Raw genomic sequence first — 13,503 nt, 5'->3', positions numbered from 1 at the left:
TTTATAATAATTAAAGCTGAGAGCAGCGATTAATGGGATGTTGGGAGGTACGAAGCGAGTATACATTATTTGAAGGAAAATATATACATATACATATATATATATATACACATATATATATATACACATATATACATATATATATACATATCCATATATATATATATATATATATATATATATATATATATATACATATACATATCCATATATATATATATATATATACATATCCATATATATATATATATATATATATATATATATATATATATATATACATATACATATCCATATATATATATATATATATATATATATATATATATATATACATATACATATCCATATATATATATATATATATATATATATATATATATACATATCCATATCCATAGATATATATATATATATATATATATTTACATATATATCCATATATATATATATATATGAATATATATACATATATATATATATATATATATATATATATATTTACATATATATCCATATATATATATATATATGCATATATATACATATATATATATATGCATATATATACATATATATATATATGCATATATATACATATATATATATATATGCATATATATACATATATATATATATACATATATATATATTTACATATATACATATATATATATATATACATACATATATGTATATGTGTGTGTATATATATGTATATGTGTGTGTATATATATATGTGTATATATATATATATATATACACACATATATACACATATATATATATATATATGTATATATATGTATAAGGGTACTAAGTCTAAAGACATCATTATCCAATTGACAATGACCGTATTGATATCTGATGTGAGATCTAGTAAACAAAACAAAATATTGCTATACTGTATGTTATATATTGTCCAGCCTTTAGTGGTTCGCCTTTCAAAGCTCTATTTCCTCCCCATCCAATCACACTTAAGGAGCTGAAGTTCGCTGGCAATGGGGCCACAATCACTCGACAGCTAAATAGTGCAATCATTACGCAACGCAGGGCAATGACACTTCTGTACGTGTTTGCACACACGCGAGCGCGCAATCACACGCCGATGAATGAATAAATGAAAAGTGTGTGAGTGCGTGTGCATAGAATAGCAAATGCAGAACAAAGGCCTCGTGTCATCTAAGAACTTAATGAGAGAGATGGGGTCTGCTACCGTTTTGCTTTTGCTTTGGATTTTCGTGTTTTTTTTTCTCCCAGTCTCAATGAGATCGTGAGAAGAACAATATACACAGGAAGTTATGCAAAGTAAGTGGGCTCACTTTTAAAGCAGTTATGCAGGGTACACTCAAAAATGATTCAAACCCTTCTTTCATGCAACATATTTATTTTGTGTTTAATTTTCTAAAACAAATCTAATTAACAACTTATACATGTACGTTTTGTTAAGCTGAAGTAATAGTTTCACTTTGACATTCATGAACTCAAAACAAATGTGTTAGATTTGAAATTTGAATTCGGACCGCCCATTGCAACGCAATTTGTGGCGGCGCTGCTGCGGAGAAAGACAGCTGTAATTTCCCTCCCTGGTGAGTACTGCTTTTTTTGTGTGCGTGTGTGTTTTTGGTTTTTTTTAAATAACCTTTCCCAAAAGACCGCCAGCGTAGTTGGGCAGGCATTATGAGCTAGCTAGCTATGCTAGGTTTAGCTGCTAAAATGGCCTACTCGAGAATGGAGTTTGAGTAGGACGACTCGTGTTTGTGGTTACTCTAACTAGTGTTTTAACTGCAGTACGTGTTCTGGGAAAAGTGTACATGTGTGTACGGAAGCTACGAACGTGAATTATTAACTAATAATTTTTTGGGGGCAGACGCCACCTCCGCGTAGCCCCCCCCCCCTTCAGTGACGTTTGTGCTTTATTCACTTATCAAAAATCGCCGTATGAATGCAAGGCGGGTCATTTATGGGGCATTTATAGTACAGTATATTGTTAAAACACCAAAAGGTAGCTAAATGGCCCATTAAGAGATGAGTAGCATCTGGCACGTGACCTCCTTCCCTCCTCACTCCCTTTTTTCTTTCTGCAAGCGAATCAAGTTGGGCGAAAGCATTTAAGAGTTTGTGACCAAGTGTTGTGCGTACATTAAAGTGAGTACAGTATTTATTGTTCACATTAACCACACTGGTCTGTTAATGCAGTATTTTATTTGCTAATACTGAATCTGTGGTATTTTTAGCTGCTGCGCCACTGTCAGGTTAAGAGTTTGCAGGACAACTCGTGCACACATTTTATTCTATCCCACCGTTTGCTATAACAGGATAGCGGGCTCCCCGTGTATGCTATGGGTTGATAACATGATGGTTTGAACCCAAATTTTCTAGAATATTGTTCAAACCATGATTTCATGACTTCAGGAAACAACACTGATGTATGCATCAGAAGATTATATAAAAACTTGACACACCACCATTACTAACCATGGTCAGGTATCTCAGGTCAAATGTTAAAGGCTACAGCTGTCTTAGAATTGGCACCTGTCTTTTGATCATAACAACTGATAAACTGCTGTATCGAATGTTGTATATGGATTTCTGTTTGTTGTCCCCCGTGTGTTGCATTTTAATTAATTAGTTTTCTGTGTTTGTGTTGTTCAGCCCGTGGTAGCTAAGGATGCAGAAAGGAACATCACCACTACAGTTATAAAGATTTACACAATCCGAAAAGATGGACATGACGAGCCAGCGGATGTGGGAATTGTGATCGAGGGCATTAAAGTCCTCAACAACGCTGGCAGTGTCATCATGGTGTTGATCATGCTGTTTGGGCTCATTAGGGCACTTATTCTCGTCTTTCCAGAAAACCTGAAGTACACCTCTGAGTTTTTCCAGAAGATCAATATGAACTTGGACGGACCCAAGCTAAATGTAAAGGTACAGCAGCTGAAAATCCGACTTTTTTTCATAAGGGACAGTCAGGGTGTGTACTCACAGTCCAAGAATGTCATTGAAGATGCTTTTCTAGTACTTAAAATGTGTTAATTCAAGATCCACTAACCTGCGTTGCTATATGAGTGATTGGATTCTAAGGTGTTTTATACAACTACAAAGAAGCTTAAAAATGTAAGCATGTAAAGTTCAAAATGCATTTCCAAAGAATGTTTTATTTTGTAAGTTTTCAATAAAAACACATTTACCCGATTTTGTGTTGCGTGAAATATATTGGGGTGGGGGGGTAAGCGCAAAAATAAATTTTTTTAGACTAATTATAGTAATTTGAGTTGGATTGATGTGAATCAATTTAGGCCACTTAGTGTACTTATTTTACTTTGGCTGTATTTGATGAAAATGGGTTTGGCTGACTCAATTATATCAAATTACACGGAACTATTACATTTGAGTTGGAGTTACACAAATAAAATGGATGGAAAACCTGCCCAAAATGTATTTGTGTTCATCCAATGAGTAATTTTTTTGAGTGTAGGCACATACCGACAGGGCCTACTTTGAGTATTTATCCTCTCTTTCAATCAAATTAAGCAAAGGTTCGATTATCAGATGTGTCTGAACGATTCGTAGTGTGAGATTGAGACGTGGAGTAGAGAGTGATTTATTTCTTTATTTACCCCGCCCATCCCTCTCTGCTCAGAAAATGGTCAGGGCCAACTTTCGTAAATGTTAAACCTCTTCAATATACGGTATACGATCATAAATCTTGATGTCTGTGGTCAACACCAAGCTTTGCCGAGCCACAGACTGTGATTGTAATGTGAAACTGAGCGCGAGCCAATTAGGAAGTGACCTGAAGTCTGAGCTGTTGTCGACCCAATGTTTGATATTGGTAGCTATGAAAAATGAGACAAACACGTTTTTTTCTGTATTTCCTCAAATAGTTGCCATCTCACTGCAACGAATTAATGGGGGAGTTTGCAATTTTTAAGAAAAATCATTTTTATCATATTTGTGTCAACATGACTTGACAGTAGTAGTATGTGATAAATATGAAGAAAGACAAAAAAAAAATCTCTGGCCCCATCTTGTACCTCTAATTTGATATACAAGAAACCACCTAGCCTGAGGAGAAACAACCAATCAGAGACAGAAAGTGTGATTTACGAGGTGTAAATCATTTGTTTTGTAGTCACAGGCACACTCGTCGTTGGCACGCTCCCGCAGCCTTGCGCTGTCCTGGTACCTTGTTACCCCAGAAAAGCACCTAATTCTATAACACTGTTATAGGTTTGAAGTTTTATTTTTTTCAAGGTCATGGGGTATTGATACCTTGTAACTCTTCTTTCTCTGATTGGTTGTTTTTCATCAGCAGAGTGGTTTCTTGTACTGTGTATCAAATTAAAGACAGAAGACGGGCAGAGATGGCAGATTTTTTTTCAAAGATAATATTTTCCATTTACTACTGTCAAGTCATAATGATTGGTTTAACATATCACAAAACGGGATTTTTTTTTTTCTTTTTAAATTGCAACCAGCACTTTTAAGACATTTTCTTAACATCCCCCCCCCCCCCCCCCCGTCCCCAAAAAACCAACAACAAAAAAACGGTAGTAACTTAGAAATATCAGTTCACGGATGCTTCAGACTCAGAGATTTGAGCGTTAACTGCTTATTTGCTACCCAAAGCAGCAGCACATACCAAAGCGTGCAGTCACAAAGATGATTTAAAGTGTTACTGCATATTATAAGTTTTATGCAAAGTATTAAAGATGACAACGACATCTGGTTTTGAGACTCTGACGTGGTCACGCCGCAATGTTCTGTGTGTCCATGTTCCAAGAATCTACACAACCGATATCTGTCGTCCTTTTTATTTCCACTTTCAGTTGTAATAACAATTTTTTTTAAAAAGACTTCTGTATAACAGTCCACGTAAAGGCCTAACCCATCTTAAGTTGAGTTTTAAAACAACAACAACAAAAACATCACCCCAGTTATTATTTGCAGCTATGACTATTCTGCACATTAAACTGAAACTGATGATGACAATGACGATTACGATGGAGAAGATGACATCCACCATGCTGTGATGGACTGCAAAACGGGGTGAAGTCTTTAAAGAAATAAACCCCCACCCACACTCAAAGCCCCTTTTGGTGATTTACACGACGAGTCCTACCCTTGGTAACCAACTTCATTACAGAAGGTGGAAGTTGTCAAGTGTGTACAGTGCAGAGCAGCGTGGATTTACACCCGTGCTGCCTCCTACTTCGGCATCAGCAGCATGGGGGGGGGGAGGAGGGGGGGGGGATTCTTCGTGGAGACATCAGTCATGGCACTCTTTGAGGGGGGGGGGGGGGGGGGGGTACCCCGGCCTCCACGAGCCGTCAAACCGCCTCTGAACTGATTTTAGCACCTCTCTCTATAGCTATACGGTGGGCTCGATGATGTTCAAGAACGCAAATGGATGAATAAATTATGAAAAGATAGCCACAGCTCTTTAAAAATGAATCATTTCCAAGCTTCTCTGCCCCACTTAAGAGCGCGTTCAAACAGGGTTAAGGGGGTGGCAATAAAGTAACGGCACTCATCGCTCTCAAAAGGATCCAAAAGATATGAAATCATCACCAAACTGGGAAGAGCGCGTGCGTAAATTGCACAAGCACGGAAGGTGCGTAACGCGCAGCGTCACGAGAAGGGACGGGGAAATCTCGCACAAAAGTGATATAAATGTGGTTTTACAAAGGCAATTCATGAGCAAAATGTGCAACCGCCGGTAAGTCGCTAACGGTACCTTTGTGCATGCCAGTGTAGCGGTCCTTGAGAACGGTCAGTTCGTGGATCTTCCCAAACTGTTCAAAGAGGGGCTTCAGGTCCTTCTCCTCCAAGTTGCGCGGAATCTGCCCGATAAACAGCTTAATGGCATCCTGGTCCTTCATGGCGCCGCTCTCCGGATGAAGTGAAATGGGTTCCGAGCCGTTCATGGGTTTGGGCAGTGGGATCTGGACGTACTGCTGCTGGTACTGGGACTGGTGTTGCGGGATCAGGAGCAGTGGTGCCGGGCTCGGTCCGCTGAGGAGCAAGCTGGAGGAGTGTGGAGCGGGATGCTGCTGAGGAGCAGGAGGAGGAGGAGGAAGAGGATGATGAGGAGGATGCTGCTGCTGCCTTCTTGTTTCAGTCTGAGTGAATCTGGCCATTCTCGAGCTGGGAGCAGAGTGGATAATAATGACAACACACACACACGCACACACACACACACACACTGTGAGAGAGAGAGAGCAAGCACTCAGCTGGAAACCAGGCTTACTTTCTTATCCGGCACAGACACACACACACACACACACACACACACGCGCGCGCATAGAAGGAGGCAACTAGGAGCAGAATGGTGGAAGGGATACGCACTTAAACGCTATTAGACGCTCTGGAGCGACACTCGGTGGCCATTACGTTTACTACAGTTTAGAAAACGCCGTTTACAAGAACGCTGGACATTGGATGGATGGATAGATAGATTTTATCTATCTATCTATCTATCCATCCATCTACCTATCGGGTCACTAGTAGTGCACAGATGTCAACTCGTGCGCAGTTTTGCCTCATTATTATGTAGTAATCCTACTCTTGTGCAGATGTCATACAGTAGTGAAAGGGAGTCGTGGAAAAATGTTACCAGTACTACACAGTCGTTCTACTAGTGAGCCCAGGTCATTCTACTACTGCACTGAATTGACTTACGGACCTTATGCTGGTATGCTTTTTGTCCTCGCCAGTAGGACAACTACAATCGAGGCAAAACTGTGCACTAGTTGACAACGAGGTGCTTTTAGCCCTACTAGTTACCATTTACTGCTTCCCTAGAAGTACTAGTAGTGTGCAGATGTCAATAAGTGCACAGTTTTGCCTCTCTATATAGTAACATGCAGTTGTGGTACTAGTATACCAAGGTTGTTCTACTAGTGTGAAGACAAAAATGACATTTTAAATATGGACAAAATATGTGCAGGTCTGTTTTTATTGAACCAATGTGCAATCCCTTGGGACTGGTTGGGGCTCTTCAGTTGGGCTCGGAGACCTCTCTGGGTCCTGGGGAGTGGGTGGCGTCTCCTCGGTCGGGTCCCCCGCTGGACGGGCTCGCTGGCTTGGCCCCCGCTTGCAGGTAGATGGGGCCGGGCCCACCCTTTCTCAGTGTGCGGGCTCAGCAACTCCGTACACCGGTTGACTAACATGCATGTCATATGGTGTTCATTCACTAATAAGTTCAATAGACTCGCTGTAGGCTTTAATTACTTGTGCTGGGACCACGAATAATAACACAGGGTAAGACCCTCCAGGTTCCAGGTTCAGTAGCACTGCCTTGCTCATTTCCCACATCCTGTCCTGTCCTTTTCTGTCCTCTCTCATCATGTTCTCTTGGTTAGTTGTTGCATGTCCTCACCGGGTGCCGCTCCCACCCCCAATCATAAATAACACGATTTGACTGTTGTAATGTTACATGTGCTCAAATATCTAGACTATTGTTCTGCTGTGCTTCGCACCCCTGTTCCCCTTGTCCACTCTGTCCCCTAAAATCCCTTTTCTGTCCGGCTGGATTTTCAAAAAACGTCAGAATAATTAAAAACAATATAAAAAAAAAAATAAGCAGAACGAATAATTCAAACTCCCCTGTTGCACAACAAAACTGTTCCAGCACAAAAGGCATACGGATCCACCATTCTGCAAGGCCATGCAGCTGAACAGGACAGGTTAAAAGCAATGCATGTATAAAAGATCCACTCTTCAACAACAAAGGGTTTGAAGCAATCAAAAAATAACCACCTACTGTGATATTTTTTTCCCCTGTGCAAAGGGCTCGCTGACATAAAAATTACCATTCAAGGATGGCACAAAACCGCTGAACAGTAAACCAACATTAAGTGCAAGAACTAATATTGTCACTCTAATATATCTACTATTTTCACAAAAATCAACTCACTCAAAATCTAAATATTATGTTTGTCTTTCATGTCAATCAAAATCCCCTCCTCACTTTGCAGTATAGGGCAGTTCACTCTGCTTTTTTGATCTGGCCCTGATGTATCTCGCTTGTGCTGCCGCTTGTTCAAGTCGCATTTGCAACACTATTAATGGCATTAAATATGTCCATGTTTTTGGAGGTCACAAATTTTAATAATTCTTCATGCACTTTCAACGAACTGTCAACCTTTCTTGTGAAGAAAAACAGCGCTGTTGTTTGTGTACTTTTGATTTGAGAGTTTGGCAGCTTCAGTATACTTCTCACATTAACTCCGGTTCCCAGCATGCATTGTGTCATTCATCACAGAGGTTTGTCATAAAAAGGACATTAATCATCGTTCAAGTGTGTTTATGTTACCTGCAGTTTTTTGAATGTGTGTCTTAATTAACTGGTGGCTTACATTTATGTTGTTATATGTTTACATGAGCCCTGCGACTGACTGGCGACCAGTTCAGGGTGTAGTCCTCCTTTCGCCCGAAGTCAGCTGCGATAGGCTCCAGCGTCCCGCGACCCTAACCACGATGAGATGTGTTGAAAATGGATGGATGGATGGATGGATGTTTACATGAAACCCTGCCTGTGAATTGTGTGCAATACAGCAACGTCCCGCTCAGTTCCTTTGTATGTTAAGATAAGCTGAGCTAAGTGTTAACTTTGTGGTGTAAGATGCTAGTGTGCGCTTCCTGGTAAATACACATCAAAGCTTCTTTCCCCAAGGTACAAAAGTGACCGTTTGTCTTAGTGACACAAAACAATTGTGATTGACATCTCTAAGGAAACTAGGTATATAGGCTTGTCTTTAAGTTTGTTGAACATTTTAACTGCTTCCTATTCTTGACGATATTCCTGATGGAGAAGACCCAGTGAAAGCACTACTAAGTGATGTCTGCCATCTAGTGGTGAATGGAGGTATTACAACTTAATACTGATCAGGTATAGTAGAGGAAACATGTTTATCATTCCTCCCCCAAAAGAATGTAGATTTTATTTATTTTTTTAGGGGGGTGCATAACTGTAGAAAGACGCCAGCAGGCAGTCATTGACTGTACATTCGATACACCAGTGGTGGTCTTGGTTGGGGAGGTGGGAGGGGGCGCAATTTAATTGTAAATGTCTTCGCTTTAAATAGGAATTCCTTTAAGCAGCACATTTCCAGAGAGCGCCACACGACACAGACGATTTGCTGGCTTTATTTGGCGCCCGGTCCACCGTGTTCTGAATGCATTGATTAAAGGAGGCAGGGTACTCGCTCGGAAGTGTCAAGGCCCTTTCTGAATGGAATCTGGCTGGGTCGGGATTAAAGTGAAATGCGCTAAAGCGGACGGCTCAGCGTGTTGGCCCGCTTACATGCGTCGAGAGCAAGCTGAGGCCCTCCAGTTGAATAAGAGCCCCGAGCTGTCACTGGCCGTTCGCTCCCTCTCCGACTATTTTTAGGGAGGTGGTCGGTGGCGCGGGTGGGAGAGAACTTCCACTTCATGGTTTTTATTGACCAATGTCATTAGTGCTTCGCCGGGCCCAAGGCGAAGACAAGAAATCAATAAAGGTCACACTATTAGAGCGAGCCAACTAAAAAAGTTGCATACAATTTCAGCAGCTGCCGTTTTATTCTGCTTGCTTGTTAACCAGCCTGGGCGGTCAGTGGAAGAAAGCCTGGGTCGATCTTGTAAGCCCAGGAAGTCTTCAAGACCCCGCTGGGGAAAGGCAGTCATTTTGGATCCATGTATTGTTATGCACACACTGACACAAGCTGCCTCATTTGTAAAATTATTCTATATTACAATCAATACCAGCAACTCCCCTTATAGACATCTGCAAATGTCGTAACCATAGTTGTCAAAAGAAGAAGAAAACATATGTACTGTAAATGAGGAATGAGTTGCAATATGACAAGTCCATCCATCCATTTACTATAGCCATAGCCTATCCCAGCTGACTTTGGGCGAGAGTTGGCAGCCAGTTGGAGATTCCATATACACTTAAGACAATCATTCACATTCACACCTATGGACAATGTACAGAACAGGTGTCAAACCATTTTCATCACGGGCCAAATTGTCGTTATGGTTTCTCTCAGAGGGCCGTTATGACCAAAGGAAGGAAGGAAATGGGCAAGCCCCCCACTTTTTGACCCACCTTTGATGTGCCCCTTTGCTCACATATTTTCACAATCCTTATTTCATGCACTGGGGAAACACCTATCTGAGCATATTGTGGTGCTGTTGAGTCACACAAGAAAAGTGGAAGCTGTTTTGACTTGCAGAAGAAGCTTTAATGAGTGATTGGCAGAAAAACAAACGCGCTAGGATTTTACATAGCTGGTGAGCTGCGAGGTAACTCTTCTCAATGCAACGAACATGACCAGGAGGTAAATATTTACCACACAAACCACAGTCAGGGATTCATAAAATGAAACACACTCATATCAACATTTCCCAACGAATAACTAACTCATACGAAAAGGAATGAATGTAAATCAAAGAGTAACCCATCAAAGTAACTAACTGCTGTATTTAAAAAGACAATTTTCGAAACAGAAAAAAAATCATTCACAAAATAGTCGTCGTAGCATACAGCACATATAACTTTTATACACATGAATCTTGTGGGCATAGTCCAATTTTCTCACAAATCACGACAGTCTACAGTGGGTACGTAAAGTATTCAGACCCCTTAAATTTGGGATATATAGCAGCCATTTGTTAAAATCATTTAAGTTCATTTTTTTCCTCATTAAAGTACAGACAGCATCCCAAATTGACAGGAAAAAAAACAGAATTGTTGAAATTTTTGTAGCTTTATTAAAAAGGAAAAACTGAAATATCACACAGCCATAAGTATTCAGAACCTTTGCTACGTATTTAGTAGATGCACCCTTTTGAGCTAATACAGCCATGAGTCTTTTTGATAATGATGCAACAAGTTTTTCACAGCTGGATTTGGTGATCGTCTGCCAATCCTCCTTGCAGATCCTCTCCAGTTCTGTCAGGTTGGATGGTGAACGTTGGTGGACAGCCATTTTCACGTCGCTCCAGAGATGCTCAATTGGGTTTAAGTCAGGGGTCTGGCTGGGCCATTCAAGAACAGTCACGGAGTTCTTCTGAAGCCACCTCCTTTGTTATTTTAGCTGTGTGCTTAGGGTCATTGTCTTAAAGGAAGGGGAACCTACGGCCCATTCTGAGGTCCTGAGCAGTCTGGAGAAGGTTTTCCTGTACTTGGCCGCATTCATCTTTCCTTCGATTGCAACCAGTCATCCTGTCCCTGCTGCTGAAAAACACACCCACAGCATGATGCTCCCACCACCATGCTTCACTGTTGGGACTGTATTAGAAAGGTGATGAGCAGTGCCTTGTTTTCTCCACACATACCGCTTAGAATTAAGGCCAAAAAGTTCTATCTTGGTCTCATTAGACCAGAGAATCTTGGAGTTTTCACCAGGTTCAGGTGTTTTTTAGCAAACACCATGCGGGCTTTCATGTGTCTTGCACTAAACAGAGCCGTCCGTCGGGCCACTCCGCCATAAAGCCCTAACTGGTGGAGGGCTGCAGTGATGGTTGACTTTCTAGAACTTTCTCCCATCTCCCGACTGCATCTCTGGAGCTCAGCCACACTAATCTTTGGGTTCTTCTTTTCCTCTCTCACCAAGGCTCTTCTCCCCCGATTGCTCCGTTTGGCCGGACGGCCAGCTCCAGGAAGGGTTCTGGTAGTCCCAAACGTATTCCATTTAAGGATTATGGAAGCCACTGTGCTCTTAGGAACCTTAAATGCAGCATAATTTTTGTTGTAACCTTGGCCAGATCTGTGCCTTGCTACAATTCTGTCTCAGAGCTCTCCAGGCAGTTCCTTTGACCTCATGATTCTCTTTTGCTCTGACATGCACTGTGAGCTGTAAGGTGTTATATAGACAGGTGAGTGGCTTTCCCCAATCAAGTCCAATCAGTATAATCAAACACAGCTGGACTCCAATGAATGTATAGAACCATCTCAAGGATGATTAGAAGAAATGGACAGCACCAGAGTTAACTATATGAGTGTCACAGCAAAGGGTCTGAAATTTAGTAAATCTGCAACATTTTCAACAGTTCCGATTTTTTATTGTCAATATGGGGTGCTGTGTGTACATTAATGAGGGAAAAAGTTATCTGAAATTATTTTAGCAAATGGCTGCAATATAACAAAGACTGAAAAATTTAAGGGGGTCTGAATACTTTCCATACCCACTGTATGTCCTCTATTTGTCACTATTAGACAAGTAAAAGTTGTGTACTGTATTTTTTTTTACATTTTTTAGCCCGGTTGCCCTCTTTGTTGTAAATGCCCTTTGAGCACTGTGGCCCCTCCCCACACGCTACATGTTGTTCCGCTGCTTCTGGTTTTGACTGTGAAAATAATAAAAATGTATAATCACCACATTGTATTATTAAATATTTAAAATTGCCCCTGCATTAGATTGTTATTATGTATATTTTTAACAACAAGTTGAATTTGAGGCGGCACGGTGGACAACTGGTTAGAGCGTGTGCCTCACAGTTCAGAGGACCGGGATTCAATCCCCGGCCCCGCCTGTGTGGAGTTTGCATGTTCTCCCCGTGCCTGCGTGGGTTTTCTCTGGGCACTTCGGTTTCCTCCCACATCCCAAAAACATGCATGGTAGGTTAATTGACAACTCTAAATTGCCCGTAGGTGTGAATCTGAGTGCGAATGGTTGTTTGTTTGTATGTGCCCTGCGATTGGCTGGCAACCAGTTCAGGGTGTACCCCGCCTCCTGCCCGATGAGAGCTGGGATAGGCTCCAGCACGCCCGCGACCCTAGTGAGGAGAAGCGGCTCAGAAAGTGGATGGATGGGATGGAAGTTGAATTTGAAACTAGAAGTCATGGAAAAGACTGACAACCAAATATCTATAACAATTGTACGCCTACATCGATTGTTCAATTTATGTTAAGAAGGAATTTTCTGCCAAAATGACTAAATCAATTTAGCAAAAGCGCGGTAAGTATACACTCTGTATTAGCTTTAGTGGGCCACAAAAAAAAAAAAAAGATTTGTCTGGCCAGATCTGGCCCCTGGGCCTTCAGTTTGACATCTGTAATTCAGGGTCTTCAATGAAGCGTACATGCCTGAATGCCTTCATAAAAATATCTGTCAACGTTCTTGAAAAAAAAAACTTTTTCTCATAATAATACAACTTTTGCAGCACAGTGATTTGCTGTTCGCACATCTGCCTCACAATTCTAGGTTTGAATCTTGGTCCTCCCTGCGCTTGCGTGCGTTTTGTCCAGGTACTTCAACTTCCTCCCACATTCCACATACAAGGTTCATTGCAAATGCTAAACTGTCCATATGTGTAAATTGTCATTCAGTCGCGACCAGTACAGGGCTTAGCCCGCCTCTCACTCCAATGATTAATGATGGTGAAGCAAATTAATTCCATTTACATTATTTCCTTGATTTGTTTTGAACTTGGCGGCACGGTGGCCGACTGGTTAGAGCGTCAGCCTCACAGTTCTGAGGTGCGGGGTTCAATCCCCGTCCCCGCCTG

General features: G+C 41.1%; 1 protein-coding gene across 5 annotated transcripts in view; it reads right to left on the bottom strand.

The window, feature by feature from the left end:
- The window catches only part of celf5a (cugbp, Elav-like family member 5a), a 324,659-nt gene that overhangs the window by 305,584 nt on the left and 5,572 nt on the right, over positions 1–13,503 (bottom strand). For all 5 annotated transcript variants that reach the window (XM_061778627.1, XM_061778628.1, XM_061778631.1 and 2 more), the window contains exon 2: positions 5,744–6,153. In XM_061778627.1, coding sequence (XP_061634611.1) covers positions 5,744–6,146 — 403 coding nt within the window. In that variant the 5' untranslated portion in view covers positions 6,147–6,153. The remainder of the gene's footprint in view (positions 1–5,743; positions 6,154–13,503) is intronic.

The sequence above is a fragment of the Phyllopteryx taeniolatus genome, chromosome 7 (assembly GCF_024500385.1).
Source record: "Phyllopteryx taeniolatus isolate TA_2022b chromosome 7, UOR_Ptae_1.2, whole genome shotgun sequence".
NCBI lineage: Eukaryota > Metazoa > Chordata > Actinopteri > Syngnathiformes > Syngnathidae > Phyllopteryx > Phyllopteryx taeniolatus.
Note: the sequence above shows the minus strand (reverse complement) of the source record. Positions and strands in the feature narration are given on the sequence as shown.